Source organism: Bombyx mori, chromosome 12 (genome assembly GCF_030269925.1).
Source record: "Bombyx mori chromosome 12, ASM3026992v2".
Classification (NCBI taxonomy): Eukaryota; Metazoa; Arthropoda; class Insecta; order Lepidoptera; family Bombycidae; genus Bombyx; species Bombyx mori.
The window spans coordinates 13,582,347-13,599,392 of NC_085118.1; the positions used below are offsets into that span (position 1 = coordinate 13,582,347).

The 17,046-nt window shown below is 37.4% G+C and overlaps 1 protein-coding gene across 1 annotated transcript in view; it reads right to left on the reverse strand.

Annotated features, from left to right (window-relative positions):
- The window catches only part of LOC105841683 (ATP-binding cassette sub-family G member 4), a 75,485-nt gene extending 65,238 nt beyond the window's left edge, over positions 1–10,247 (reverse strand). Inside the window, exon 1 of the mRNA XM_012690708.4 lies at positions 9,636–10,247. Within this exon, the coding sequence (XP_012546162.1) occupies positions 9,636–9,798 (163 nt within the window). The 5' untranslated portion in view covers positions 9,799–10,247. The remainder of the gene's footprint in view (positions 1–9,635) is intronic.
- Between the last annotated feature and the right edge of the window lie 6,799 nt (positions 10,248–17,046).

A 17,046-nucleotide genomic window follows, 5' to 3' on the forward strand; every position in this document is an offset into this window, starting at 1 on the left:
TAGAAGAAAAAAAAACGAATACGACCAATTTAATTACATAATCGTATTAAACCAAATTATCGTGTTAATGACAGACCTCATTAAATAATTGGAACTAACTATATTTAAAATGCACGATAAGATGTAGGAATGCCGAATGCGAGATAAGAACGTTCTCAGAATACATAATTGATATTAACGAAAATGTCTTAAATTGGTGTTTTAAGTAATAAATGGCGGCAGCGCGTCTGATAGAACAGTACGGGTAAGTACCACCACCGCCTAACCTATTTCTACTCTGTAATGCGTTTCTGTCCTATCCTAATACTACATTGAGATTTAGTCTTCAGTCTGATGGTTGAACCCATCACACTCACTACTCAATACTCGGAGTCATAGTTCGGTGATCTAACCACCAATCCAAAAAAATCTTGGCGTTAAATTTTACATGTTAAGTAACTTTTTAATTTTTCTTGGCTTTATAAGCAGACGAATAAGACAGATCTGATTATATGTGGTTACCGTCACTCATGGTCGTCAGCTTGTCAGGGGTACAGCTTATTCGCTGTCTAGCACTGAGTAGTCTCTGGAAACTTTTTATCGGTTCCCATCGATGGCGGAAAGTGCGATGGTAAAATTGATTTAGAGGGATCGCCTTGAAAATATTCTCAGAGCACTCCCCGTGGAACAGAGGGTACAAAACACACTAAGAATCGAAGCCCTTCTGTAAACCCAAATGTTCCAAACGAACCCCGAGAATAAGATTATCTAAAAACCGAACGGCTCTCTTCTGTATGGAGTCAAATATAAGTACCTAGCTAGTATTTGGGATCCCCTGCCTACAGATTGGAACATAATCCACTTGAGGCCAAACTTCTGCTCTATAAAGCACCCTATTACCCTAATTCATCAATAAGAAAGAAAACGAATATGTATTGTTTTGGTTACTATTATTGTTTTTAAAATAGACACTTTTTTTTATACTACCTATGCTGATAGCCTTGAGAGGCTATTTCAGCTTCATTCTAACGTGTAGGTAAGCTCACGGGGCTCAAACCGGAGTGTGGCTAATACTGGCCCTAGCAAGAGCAGTGCTTCACAGAATCTACCAGCGGATCGGAAACGCGACCCACTGAAAAGATCCGGCGAGAAACTCAGTGGGCTGTGTCTATGGGTTAATTCCCTCATCGAGCCTTTCGTCGCAAGCGAAGGGTTCGGCGAAGACGGTGACCGGTGCTTGTGGTACCTAAAAGCACTGTTAATGTATCGGGAGGATCCGTAATGATGTGAGACACTTTTGCGTTTTACTGAAACGTATTGATATTAGGATGCTGACCGTGAGCACTTCTACGCGCTTATTGCTTGATAAGCGTAAAGGTAGTCATTTTTTTCTCTAGTGCTCAAACTAATTACTGATGGTCGTAAAGGCGTATTAGAAAAACATACTGAGGAAACATTTGTGAAAATATATATTTGACGAACATTCATATTGTTACAATAGCAACGATTTCTACTTTTGGTTCCCGATCATTTTCAATTCGTTCTATAGCTCGCCGTCCAGTGCTACGGGGAGTTTCTGCAATAAAATAACGTCGAACATCACAGCGGATGTGTTCAAAAAACGTACAGTGCTAATTAAGAAAATTCCCTTCATCACCATCAACCCACAGTAATCCACTGCTGGACACAGACAACCTAACCTCAACCTAACCTAACCTCCCTAGAAATTAATTAAAAATAATGGCCGATGTTTTTACCTTTAATATTTCGATTAGAAAAACAAGCAGAGGTAGGTGACGCAATACTAATAGTTAAATATTAATGATATGAAATAACGAAAAATACTAAATTATTTCATAAATAATTTCATGCAAATATTTTTAACAAAAATGTGATTATATAAACAGGTGTGCTAATGTAAATTAAGGAACGTTTTTTTACAATTATCCATATAAGTTAGATTTATTAATTTTTTTCTTTATACAATTCGTAAAGGGTCGTTTTCAATTTTGCGGCCAAAAAAGTAACGATTTCATGAATTTAAACTTTTCTAATTTTCCCTTTTTTTGTATTTAGGCATGTTCAGAATAAAAATGCTTCATCACAATCAAGTCAATCAGTCATTTATTGATAATCTAATATATAAAATTCTCAGGTCACAATGTTCGTTCCCATACTCCTCCGAAACCGCTTGACCGATTCTCATGAAATTTTTTATGCATATTCAGTAAGCCTGAGAATCGGCTACTATCTATTTTTCATACCCCTAAGTGATTAGGGTTGTCCACCCTTAACATATTTTTTTTTATTTGGACTTTTTTTTTGTTATAATGAGGTATTATGTGGTTGAATGAGGTTTTGTTATTTTTATTATATATTCCTTCATTGTTCACACACTACATACCTCTTTCAGTCATTTACCACATCCTTACACACTTACAATAAATTAGTTTTGTTTCTACACTAGAAATTCCCTAGAAATCTTATATATGACAAAACAATGTTTGCCGGGTCAGCTAGTATTATATAATATTCATTTATATTTTTCATTTTACGCATTTGATAACGCCAACACGGATGACAATTTAAATAGGAACTTTTTTTAAAAGCTTAGAAATCTTACTTCTTTTCTTTTTAATAATGTTCTAATATCCAGTTACTTTTCCTTTATTATTGTATTTTATTATATACTGATTAAATAAAATTGCCGGATTTCAACACGCATTACTGGAAAAATAGCAAACAAGTTAGAATTTGAATTTCGAACCACTGATACGAATAAGATTTGGGGTAGTTTTTAATGTATAACTCCTAATTTAACAGTATTTACGAATAACTATATAGTTATAGGATCACGTGCCTGTTTTCATGACAACAAATTTACTGTACTTATAATTAAGATAACATTACCTAAGGTTATGATAATTAAATCAAACTAGCGGTCCCGCAGTAGTCGAAATTCGACTATAATTAATTGGAATTGTAAGTTTGTACACTATTATGATTGTATTTTAAACTTCTATAATCACAAATTTCGCCAAGACCACACTATAAAAAATATTAACAAAGGCAAACAATATTTAATTGTTATTCTCAATTTGACCACAGACGTCAAGAACAAAAGTTTGACAATAAATAAATAGTATGCATGCGTGTGTGTGTCAAATACATGGTAGTGTGTGTAATGTTTTTTTTATTGATTTAAAACTTAAAAATTATTAACATTCTGCACTCCTTCTCTATATTCTCTATAGTAAGTGTGGAAAATTTCATACTCCTCCGCGCAATTTTCGTAAAAAGGGATACAAAGTTTTTCCTTCACGTAATAATATATAGATGTTCTCAAACTTGATTGTCATTAGTATATCTGACGTAATAGATAACTCGCTTTTGGCCCCACATTTGAAAACGACCCCAAACGTCCTGTGTGTGAACCCTGACCTGGTGGCCAGTGATGCGATACTAAAGCGAATCATATCTAACAATTTGTAATGGCATTCCCAGTGGAACATCAGCACAAAACAAAGAGAACCGAAAGTCCTTAGTCCCAGAAGTTCCAAACGATCCGTGAGATTGGGCTTATCAACGATCCGAATAAATTTAATTTGAATGAACTCTAACAGACACAGCAGGTCTAGAGATGAGAAGATTGAAGTACTCAAGCGAAGCCGGACCTGCGATTTGTATAGCATAAATGTTTATGAAGGCGTGAAACATCGATTTGTTAAATTTTTAAGTCGTCGTAACCTAAAGGATAAGACGTCCGGTGCATTCATGTTGAGCGATGCACCGGTGTTCGAACCCCGCAGGCGGGTACCAATTTCTCTAATGAAATACGTAGGTACTTAACAAATGTTCACGATTAACTTCCACGATGAAGGAATAGCATTGTGTAATAAAAATCAAACCCGGAAAATTACAATTTGCGTAATTACTAGTGGACCTCTTGTGAGTCCGCACGGGTACGTACCACCGCCCCGCCTATTGCTGCCGTAAAGTAGTAATGAGTTTCTGATTGAAGGGTGGGGTAGCCGTTTTAACTATACTGAGACCTTAGAACTTATATCTCAAGGTGGGTGGCGCATTTACGTTGTACGTTGTGGGTTCCAGTAACTACTTAACGCCTGGTAAGTATGCTGTGTGCTCGTCCACCCATCTAAGCAATAAAAAAAAACATCTTTGTTTTTTTGGATGTCTTTATTCAGTTAAGCTAATTTTATTGACTAAATTCTCTTCTTTTCTTTAGCTTTCGTTTGCTTTAGCTTTATTTCTTATGCAAATTGGTTGAATTTTAATTTGAGTTCATTTTAGTGTTACATAGAATAAATAACTGTACTAATTTAAATATGATAAGGTTAATGTATACGTTTGATCTCAATTTACATATAGTTCAAATAAAACGCTGTTTTCTTATAATTAACAGAGTTCAAATGCTAAAAACCACTTAGTACTGTTACAACGTTCCGTATATGTCCCTTGTTTGAAAACTAAAACAAATAAATAGCACGTTTGAAGCCAAAGTTGTTCTTCGAGCTTCTACGGATAGTTTCCTGTTGAGTAATCGCCAGTGACGTCAAGCTATTGCATTTCTACTGCAAGGTCAGATATTACTTAATTATTGTTATCACAATCACACGGATATTTGTGTTTAGTTTTTACGTTCACTTATGTAGCTACAATATACCTTTATACCTTTTTGGAATGAAGTTCCTTACGGCAGGCTTGGCGGTGATAGGGATTTTGCTGCGCGACCGAACCGAAAAAATGTGATAGTAAACCGTAAGAAAAAGTCCGTGGAATAAAATCGTTAAATGAGACGTGCGCAGGCGCGACAGTCGTATACACAAGCGAGTAGTGTATATTTTGTGATTATTTCTTTTTCTATGTAATTTTATGTTGTCAAACAAAAATAAAGAAACATATTTTGTTATTTTAATTTTAATTGATAATTTGAATTACGATTTTTTTTTACGTAGTTTATTATTTCCTAAAATACTGAATTTCCTAAAGACTTTCCTGTACTTAAATAAAAACGAATCAGCAAGAGAAATATCAAGAAAACCTACATAAAATTGAGCACCATTTTTTTTGCAAATTGTGTCGATTCTACATTAGCCGAAGGAACTTCGTTCCTACCAGGTGTCCCACGACACCACATCTTTTTTATTTATTTAAAAACACCTGTTTACACGTTATATAAGCGAATCCTTCAGAAGATAGTTTCATCATTTTGAAAAAAAACGAAATCGTATATGTAATAAAGGTATGTTTTTTTTAGTAATACCATTCAAGACTAGATTGTGTTTCATCAAGTTTTGAATCACAACGGTGCTTTTTGTGCTTTTTTTTCTTATCTAAGCTGATAGCCTTGAGAGGTTATATTATCGTAACCCTGGCATGAAGGTGAGCTCACAGGGCTCGAACCAGAAGGTGATGCTATCACTGGCCCTAGTAAGAGAGGCGCTTTGCAGAATATACCACCGAGTCAGAACGCGACCCTCTGAGAAGATCCGGCGAGAAACGCAATGGGCTGTGTCTATGGGTTAGTTTACTCGCCGAACCCTTCGTCGCAAGGGACGGGTTCGACGAGAACGGTAACCGGTGCTTAAGATACCTAAAAGCACCGTTAGTGGATCAGGAGGATCCGAAATAACGCGTTTAGGGCGACGTCGACTGTTTACAATGGCTAAAGAATTGTCAGACACTAAGATGAATATGAATGTTTGTATGTTTGTGAGTTGTTAAACCAATCGTCTGACTGTAATGAAACTTGGTACACTTGTGTTTGATATTTCAGGGTAACGCGCGTGTAAATTCAAGAAATCGATGTTCTTCATACAGTTAGCGTTAGTCGGTGTGTAATCGGATTTAACTAGTATTAAGTAGTAAGTCACCGGATCTTCTCAGTGGGTCGCGTTTCCGATCCGGTGGTAGATTCTGCGAAGCACTGCTCTTGCTAGGGTCAGTGTTAGCAACTCTCCGGTTTGAGCCCTGTGAGCTCACCTACACACGCTAGGGTAAGCTGAAATAGCCCTTCAAGGCTATCAGCACAGGCAGAAAAAAAAAAAAAAAAAAAAAAAAAAAAAAAAAAAAAAAAAAAAAAAAAAAAAAAAAAAAAACAAGTCCGAAAATGCTTTACTTCAAAATGATCGTGTAGCCAACACACTAGTATGTATTAAAAATTTAAAAGTCAAATTAAAAAAGTATAAAACTATCTTTAACCAAAGATGTTCAAATCATTTTATTCAGTTCCGTTCCATTCAAGCGCATTTTGCGCTTCCGGCTACGAATATAAATACCTATATTATTTGGCAACGTTATAATGATTGCAAATGCAACTTATTACATCACCTATATTTATATATATATATTTTTTTGCTTAGATGGGTGGACGAGCTCACAGCCCACCTGGTGTTAAGTGGTTACTGGAGCCCATAGACATCCACAACGTAAATGCGCCGCCCACCTTGAGATATAAGTTCTAAGGTCTCAAGTAAGTTACAACGGCTGCCCCACCCTTCAAACCGAAACGCATTACTGCTTCACGGCAGAAATAGGCAGGGTGGTGGTACCCACCCGCGCGGACTCACAAGAGGTCCTGCCACCAGTAAAAATATTTATATTTATATATATTATATTTTATATTACATTCTATATTTTTGTGCGTCCATAGAACTACTTATGAAATTCAGGTAAGTAATTTCTAATGCTAAGCCCATGTGAGTTTAAGGGTAATGTACATATTTATTAATAGCGTTATACTGCTTTTATTGCGTTTTTAATGAGTTAAATTGCCGTTTTATTGTAATAGGTACTTTGAATTGACATAGAACCTTCATGGTTTGAGATTTTTGAGTGAAACTTTTTTCAAATGGTTGGAATGGAAGTTTTTTTTTTTAAAAATCTTTTAACATTCGATTATCGTCTTTCATTTTTTTTTTTTATTCAGCCTCATACAGCACGAGAAACCGTTTTAACTCTACAGGAACTGCAATTAGAAACCATTCGTCACCCTCCGTATTCTCCAGATCTTGCTCCAACGGACTACCATATTGTCCGTGAATTGGGCAATTTTCTACGTGATACAAAGTTTTCTTCCCAGGAGGCAGTACAAAATGCTTATAGCTAGCACAGTTTGTAGAATCTAGATCACCAGAGTTTCTATCGCAAAGGCATAAATGACCTTCCTATTAGATAGCAGCAATGTATAGATAATAATGGTAAATATTTTGTTTAAGTAAATATGTTAAACTAACTTTTGTCCGCGACTTCGTCCGCGTGAAATAGTTACTTTGGCATAACACTAAATTTTACCCGCGACTTCATTTACGTAGAAAGTGAAAATATTTTTGAATAATAGAGAATGTTAAGGAGCTATTTAAGGGTAAACTTCCCGAATGGTCCTATAATCATCAAGATCTGATGATGGGCTCCTGGAGAAATCTAGAAAAATCTATAATTGTCAAAGCCTATCTTGAAGTGATTTGGGTGTTTCAATGTTAAATAACGTATTTTATCTAATTTAGAACAAATATGGTTAGCATAAAAAACGATATAGTGAGTCAACCTTTAAATATGCAGTCGTGGACTTTTTTTTTAAACTTTTAAAGGGGAACAATTTTGTTATACATCATTTTAGCGTAACTTTAAAGCTTTAACCGTTTCCGCAGCGCACGCAGCGGAACCTCTCAAAAGGGAAAAATACCCCGATTTTGAAACATTCTTTATTGGTGCACCGCTTGCATTTGTCTTAGCGTGATGTTATATAGCAATTTTATGTAGAATATAGGCCATATAGTCTGTTATGTAGAGTTTTTCAAATCGGAACAGTAGTTCCTGAGATTAGCGCGTTCAAACAAACAAACTCTTCAGCTTTATAATCTATACATATAAATAAAATTGGAGTGTCTGTTTGTAATATTGAAATAGCCTCTTTTTACTACATGCATATGAATATATATACGGTACATACACCAAAATAACATTTTTTACTATTTTTTTCGTCTGGCTGTTTCTTCCGGCTAATCTCTGGAACGGCTGAACCGATTTTGACGGGACTTTCACTGATAGCTAGCTGATGATATAAGGAGTAACTTATGCTACTTTTTTTAGACTAGCTTCGCCCCGCGGCTTCACCCGCTGTACGACAATAACCACGGGTAACATCGCGGGACTCAGCTATTTCAATAATAAAATTTAATGTTTCCGAAGCGAAGCGAGGGCGGGTCGCTAGTATTAAATATAAGCATAGATGGAGAAAAAAAAACGCGAATTTAATTATTTCAGTACAAATCGGCAATTTCATACTTTAATCTAATCTAATATTTTTATCTATTTTGGCGAGTCGTAAATATAATTAAAATCAATTTTTAACTCGTGTCGCTCATTTGTCATTGTACCTACTCGTATGAGTCGTCCGTGGCCACGAAACTCGTAAAATATTACGAAGCGTCGGAAATAATTTAAAGACACTAAACAAAATACCGCGACATTTAATCGTGAATTAGTATCTAAAGCGTTGGTATTTTTTCATTGAACATTATTATTAATTGCCGCTTTAGATTTTGAAGTCGTCGTGGCCTAAAGGATAAGACGTCCGGTGCATTTGTATCGAGCGATGCAACGGTGTTCGAATCCCGCAGGCGGGTACCAATTTTTCTAATAAAATACGTATTTAACAAATGTTCACGATTGACTTCCACGGTGAAGGAATAGCATCGTGTAATAAAAATCAAATCCGCAAAATTAAAATTGCGTAATTACTGGTGGTAAGACCTCTTGTGAGTCCGCACGGGCAGGTACCACACCACCCCGCCTATTTCTGCCGTGAAGCAGTAATGCGTTTGTACGTTGTAGATGTCTATGGCCTCCAGTAACCACTTAACACCAGGTGGGTTGTGAGTTCGTCTACTCATCTAAGCAATAAAAAAAATAGGTTTTAACAGTTCATTTTGAACATTTTCTGTCGATCTGGTTATTAATATACTTCACTAATTTTTATTAGACATTCGATGGAACTGCCACATTATACACTTAAAACGTATTAATTAAATAATTGTTAAACCAAATATTTTTTTATGGAAAAAAACTGATCATATAAAACTACAAAACCTATTTATTTGATAACAAACACACACAAAAATTTATAATAACTATGCAATACATCCCAATTTAATAACAAGCAGTCTTATCATTTAACCGATTATTTCTTGGTGACCTTGCGAGCAATGATTTCATTTTTATATTTTTTATTGAATCTCGACACAAAAGTCCCATCTACATGCACATAGGCATTTGCCTATCGTAAAGGAATTAAGGTAGAAATTGTAGATTTCTTTCAACAGATTTAGCTGACGATGATTCATTAAAATACTTTCAAGCAGACCGGTCACCGTTCTCGTCGAACCCGTCGCTTGCGATGAAGGGCTCGACGAGTAAATTAACTCTCAGACACAGCCCACTGATTTTCTCGATGGATCTTCTCAGTGGGTCGCATTTCCGATCCGGTGGTAGATTCTGCGAAGCACGGCTCTTGCTAGGGTTCGTGTTAGCATCGTCATCAGGTTTGAACCCCGTGAGCTCACCTACAAACGTTAGGGTGAAGCTGAAATAGCCTCTCAAGGCTATCAGCATAGGTTGGAAAAAAAAAAACTTACTTCTGAATGTACAGCCCTCGGACACTTTGAGGCTGATATCATTGAACTCTATGTCCACTGGTTTTGGTGGTGGCAGGTTTATTTGCACGGTCCTTGTGTCCTGATTTTCCACTTTACTCGTTTTCTTCCCCGGGCCCTGTACTACTGCGATAGCTTTTGACATTTTCAAAACTTTTTTAATGGCACAGCGTTCTATTTTAAAATGTTTATCACTCAAAATTTCACATAAACTATCTCTTGTTGTGTTCGTCAGAATTTCACTTGAACATCGTGTAAGTAACAAAGATATCGTTTCTTAGCTGCTTATTTCCTTTTTGGAAGCACCGTAATTTCTTTTAATCGTTTTTCATAATTTCTCCGCGCGGTCTAGCACAGATGTTGCCTTATTATTAAAAACGTAACGAATATCCAAGTGCTTGCGTATCATGTGCGAATAGCTCGGTGTTCGTACATGGAATGCCAGTTATGTTAAACCATATTATTATCGTGAAGACAACGCGTGCGATTGTGTGAATTAAAAAGTATACAGTGCGATAAGTTCTTTCGAAATTTGAGTTAGTTTAATGAAATTACAGGTTTGGTTCATAACTGCATTTCTTGGTAAAAAGCGAAACGTTAATGTGCCTATTAAAAATGTGTTAGCGACTTCGGGTAATAGATAAGAAAAGCACGACACCTGAAATTTGTCACGTATAACTAAATAGGCAAAGAAAAACTCTTTGCCTATTAATATAGATTAAATATATACATATTTCTCTTTTGTTTATCAGTCGATATTCTTTTCTTTTTTCAGAAAATTGTTTAGAGAACTGATGTGCTTTAAATATCAATAAAAATAATTTTGAAATAATCCGTACTTTTAAACAAAGATATGCCAAGAACTAAACGTAAGACAAAATTGTTCTGAATCTGGAGGCTTCGATGATTATGTTTTAATTTCGATCATAAGGCGTGTACTCATGTTTCTATATTAAAAAAAGGTTCGTGTACAATATAAAAAGTCGTCATGACCACGTGAAAGCTGTGAATTATTCGAAGCGTCAAAAATATTAAGCTGACAATAAAAAAACAGGAGATTAATCCGTAAAAGTGGTTTTATTTATATTATGGAAAGTTCTTTCATAAAACAACAGAAATGTTTATGAGTTCCTTCCGTTATCATGGCACCCTATTTTATTCATATGCAGGTTGTATTTAACTGATTTGCCCGGCACTGAATTGAATTAACATTATGTAGCTGGATACAATTAGCAAAGATTATCGTCAAGGGACCTTGAATATAATACAAAACTGAACAATCCAGTTTCTAAATCTGGTTTGAATTAACTTTTGTCGCTTAGCCCTAAAGCTTTTGCGATACGTTTTAAATGATTTCTGTATTTGGCTATCTCACAACGGGGATCGGAAATCAGCTGAAGGTCGCGCGACTGCTGAAGAAGATTATGCAGGATCGACTGTTGTGACGAGGCTTAGGGAGGATATGTCTAATTGACCACTCTGGGCTGATATATGGACTGATATATATGTTGTGAAGTATGTATATCGTGGGCTGATATATTACAGGAGAGACCTCGTATCCAGTACGTACGTCGTAACGCGGGTAGACAGCCAACGAAGTGGACCAATGATCTGGTCAAAGTGGTTGGTAGAGATTGGATGCGAAAGGCAAGAGACCGAAGAGATTGGTGTGGATTCGAAGAGAACTACACTCAGCATTGGATGGACACGGGTTAAAGAAGAGGGAAGAAGAGATTTTACAGAATTTGAGGTAATCGTTCCAGACGTAAAAAAGGACGCATTATTATTATTATTACGGTATGTACGCTAGTTTTATGCGGGCATTCGAGTTCCAATTAGTTATACCTTCCAGTTTGAGATGTAATACTGCTATCACACCGTTAAGACTAAGAGTCATGTCTCAGTGATACAGGCAAGCATGATGCTGTGCTATCATGGGCCGGTAAAGATGAAGGTTGCGTAGAGCCTAGCTATTTTTCCCTGACCTACCAGTTATTCGTGCTTCAGATACAAGAGACAGACAGCTCAAAACTGGTGCCTCTGTTTTCGGTTCTTCTAATAGTCGCAACGTGAGGTCTGTGCCTTAATGACCTTTGTGAACGGTGGAGTGATAATCTGAGCAGGGTGGTTGGCAGGTACTGGATGAGAGAAGTCGAGGATCGTGCTCAGTGGCGAACAATTGGAGAGGCCTATGTCCAGCAGTGGACTGCTATAGGCTGATGATGATGATGATGACGATGAACGGAGACTTTGTTCGTTTGGTTGAACACTGGTTATTAAAAGGAAATACGAGTACCAAGAAGTTTTGATTTATAAACTACATATATGGTAAGCTCTGAACTTTCCCCAAATAGAATAGGAAAAAAACGACTGTAGCTACAGTATCTTAATACTTATATCTATGCAAAAAGTTGAACTGGACATTTCGTATTTTTCATTTGATATTACGTTTTTTTTTTATTGTTTAAATGTGTGGACCCATGTACATCTACAACGTAAATGCGCCACCCACCTTGAGATATATGTTCTAAGGTCTCAGTATAGTTACAGCGGCTGCCACACCCTTCAAACCGAAACGCATTACTGCTTCACGGCATATATAGGCAGGGTGGTGGTACCTACCCGCGCGGACTCACAAGAGGTCCTACCACCACTAAGAACGTAACTGAACAAGATAAACTTGCGTAAAATTGCGTCCAAAAAATTAACCAGAAAACTTAATTTTATTATTTTGTTTTAGTTAAAAAATACGTTTCGCTTTTGGTCCGCGAACGGATAAAGGTTTGTATTTTGTTACGTGACGATTTACGCGGGTCGCGTTAAGAACTCCATCCAGCTTTCTGACCGCCAGTTTGGTTTGAACGTAAAATTAACAAAAACGTTATGTTATCATTGTGACACAGCTGATTATACAATACACTGACGATAACGAAGTGGAAATAAACGAATAGTATAGTCACATACTTGAGGTAGACGAGACAAACAAAATTTAAGTTATTGTAAGACCTTCAAGTCTGTTTTTCTATCTCTGTCCCGCATCAGTTGAGTGACTACATAAAATGAGTGTCGTGCTTACCATTACTCATGTATATCGAGAATATGAACTCGGAGTTCAAAGTCTTAATTACATTGTCAGTAATGAGAACTGGCATACATACTTACCGAACAACAAAAAAGTATTTTAAATTCCACATTTTGTCTACATTTAAATAAGAACAACTCTCATTTCAGCGCCGTGTCTACAGTCTCTGGTGACCGATTAATTTTGGATAAGCCGTCAGCTCGGCTACTCGCTTAACTTTTAAGCTCTTCTAAAGCTAAGCTTCTCTCTTCTTTTGAAGTCGTCGTGGCCTAAAGGATAAGACGTCCGGTGCATTCGTATCGAGTAATGCACCGGTGTTCGAATCCCGCTGGCGGGTACCAATTTTTCTAATGAAATACGTACTCAACAAATGTTCACGATTGACTTCCACGGTGAAGAAATAACATCGTGCAATAAAAATCAAACCCGCAAAATTATAATTTGCGTAATTACTGGTGGTATCCCGCCTATTTCTGCCGTGAAGCAGTAATGCGTTTCGGTTTGAAGGGTGAGGCAGCCGTTGTGACTATACTGAGACCTTAGTACTATATCTCAAGGTGTGTGGCGCATTTACGTTGTAGATGTCTATGGGCTCCAGTAACCACTTAACACCAGGTGGGCTGTGAGCTCGTCCACACATCTAAGCAATAAAATAAAATAAAAATAATAATAGAATAATACTTTTCTGTAGTAATAAAACACAAATTCGACCTATGAATACTTTGATTGGTAATGTCGTAAACGCATTCACACATACGTGAAGTTAAATAACTTATCGTTTGTTTACATAGGTGACGATACAATGTTGAAACGGTTAGTTAAATTAATAAACAAACCGTTTCGTATATTTATTTATATAAGGACGCAAGGACAAAAAAAACCGACTGTATATGTTTATACGACACTACCTTTATTCTTTCCGGCAGGGCGAATGTTTCAAAACGTTCACAACATATTATTTATGAGATTTGGAACAATTCTCAATCTATTTCATAAGTTTTCTTTGATATTTTATTGAATTATGATGCCGTTGATGTGTTCAGTAGCTGACCCGCCTGATGTTAAGTGGTTACCAGATAACAAAACGTGATTTTGCCACACACTGAAACGCTTGAGTCTATATCTTAATTATTTAGTAATTATGCAAATTATTTTTTCGCTCATCGAGGAAGTGATGTGTTATGTACATACTTCATTAGAAAATTGATAGGTACATCTGCCTACGCGGTTTGATTACCGCTTCAATCGTATGGCTGGTTAGGAACCTATAGGCGAAATATTATTCAAATAATAATATATAATAAATATTTAGATTTATTTAGGCCAACAGCTCCCACAGTTTCGCGATACACTGATACATCGCAAGCCACTGTCAAGTGTCGTGAGAATTACAAATAAGATATTCATATCTAAGTCGTTCCGAGTGAATTTCATCTCTGTGATACATTTTTTTTGTTTATGATTGAATGTTTACTGGTGGCTCGGAGGCCTTTCCAGTTTCATCAAGACAGGTAGGCGAGCAAAGGCTCAGCCAGGAGGAGTGGGATTTGCTAACAGCTGCTCGAGCGCCTCCGAAGGAGACCTAAAAACTCAAGAGCAACTGCTTCGTGAATGAATCTACTACCGGATCGGGATCGCGATCCCGCTGAGAGTATCCGGCGAGAAACTCAGCGAGCTGATGCATGGGTTAGGTTGCACGTCAACCTCTTTGTCGAGTTCGACGAGTACGTTTACCGGGGCTCCTCAGCCTGCTCCTAGTGTTAGAGCTGAAGGCGTCTAATGCAAAGGTTCCCACTTCGATAAAGCGGCACGACACGAGAACCCTCTCATCGTGGCCGCCGGTAACTACATTCCCGATCCTGCGGACAGAATGGAAAGCAGTCGACGTCGCCCAAAACACGTCATCTCGGATCCTCCCGATCCACTAACGGTGCTTCTAGGTACTTCAAGCACCGGTCACCGTTCTCGTCGAACCCGTCGCTTGCGACGAAGGGCTCGACGAGTAAATTAACTCTCAGACACAGCCCACTGAGTTTCTCGCCGGATCTTCTCAGTGGGTCGCGTTTCCGATCCGGTGGTAGATTCTGCGAAGCACGGCTCTTGCTAGGGTTCGTGTTAGCAACGTCATCAGGTTTGAGCCCCGTGAGCTCACCTACAAACGTTAGGGTTACGCTGAAATAGCCTCTCAAGGCTCTCAGCTTAGGTAGGAAAAAAAAAAAAAAGCAAAGGTTATTGAATCTGATGGGTCCGTAAGGACGTGTCTAGGACGTCGACGGTGACTGACTCCTGCGTGATCAGGATTCGGGGAGATGATATATTTGGGGTAAATATACAACTAATGTTAATTTTTCAACTAAGTTTCATACATTAATAATGTTTAATTTAATAAATGTACATAAACCTACGTTCATTTCCGCTATCAAAAGCTTTGCATGTAAGTCTGAAGTCTGAAGTCGTCGTGGCCTAAAGATTAAGACGCCGGGTGCGTTCGTATCTGGCGATGCGTCCGAGCCGGTGTTCGAATCCCGCAGGCAGGTACTAATTTTTCTAATGAAAAACAAATTATCACGAAGGACTCCCACGGTGAAGGAACGCATCGTGTGATAAAAATCAGACCCGCATAATGTAATTATATTTTGCTTACTTACTGGTGATAGGACCTCTTGTGAGTCCGCACGAGTAGTAGGTACCACCACCCTGCCTATTTCTGCCGTGAAGCAATAATGCATTTCAGTTTCAAGGGTCGGGCAACCGCTGTACTGTAAAAACGGAGACTTATAACTCCTGTATCCAGGAGAATGGCGGCATTTTTGTTGTTGATATCTACAAGCTCCGGGTAACCACTTAATCTTGGCAATAAAAAATAAATGTAAATATGTATCGCCAATTTGTCTTAGTGCGTCCCTAAGTGAAAAAAGTTGAAAGCTTCTGCTAGATCTGCCATATCATCCTTTGCTCCGTTTTGTAAATCAGACTGGGTTCGGACACACCAATCGATCCTCAACCGTATTGTTTGGCATGTACCCTAAGCCCCCCATGTACTCCAACGTGTTTGCATCAGTTTTGAAGAGTTATCGGTTGGCGGCGTAGCGTATTCCGACAAGGTAAACTTGTTCTGGTCCAGCGGGGTACTCTGAAACAGCAGCAATGTCTGGACAGTCTGGATCTCTGATCGTTGGGGTACTCCTCCCAACTCTCTCGGTTCTGTCTCGGTCTGGCTCAGATGTTAAGTCGATGGTGCAGGGTCGTTGTTTAGCGGGTGACCTCTAACATCTCTCTCTACCCCGTGCCAGTGGTACAAAAAAAATAACGTTTTATATTTAAATCGAGCTTCTTCTTGAATGTGTCCGCTATTGACGGAGCTCATTAGGCTTATACATATCTTGTTCGCATATAAATTAGTAATATCTCTTGTCGTAAACAAAATGATTTCGTTCGTAAGTTTTAAATTTTAGGTATTGCTCGGCTCCCATATTATTATGTGTGCATATAATGTTACTTCGTTTCGGAATACTCAAAGTGAAATACGATTGGTTTGTTGAATAGTAGAATTATCCAATTCCTATCCATCAGAGTCCCATCACGAAGACAGTTTCAAATATTTTTATTAGAGCGCCATCTGTGAATACAATTTTGCACTACTTTACACATCGCAGAGAGCGCATGCAAGATGTTTTGTTTAAACGAAAACAGTTCACCGGTAAATATATCGATGGCGCTGAAATATAAATAACCTAAAATAATGTCACGGTCACAAAAATAACACAAGATCCTAATGAGTCGATCTTTCAGACAAAGCCAACGAATTGTGAAAAGCCATTACGAGTAATGTTTAACTGTCACATCTCTTTGTCATGAATTCCGTTTTCTTTTATTACGTAGATGTACCTATGTACAAGCTCAAGGAAAATTTTAGTACCTAGCTTTGCCCATACAAATGCCACAAATGCGTCTAGAGAAATGAGTTCGAAGTCACATTTAAATGATTTAACGGTCGTAACACCATACTTCAAATGACTACCACTAGTAATGTTTTTCAGTGACATTGAGATTAAGATAGCCTTTATTATCAATCTAATTTAAGTTACATTTTTATTTATTTTATTAACTAGGTCACTAGCGCGATATGTAGGTACATATTTAAAATTTTAAATATGTAAGTATGTATACACTAGTTTTATTCTATTTATATAAGTACTTATCTAAGTCTCTTTATATATCTAGTTTTATCATTCGAAGCCGGTTTCTTGATCGTCTTGCTGTACAGCATAGGCCTTCAGTGACGTTACAGAAATACAATTAGCATACATT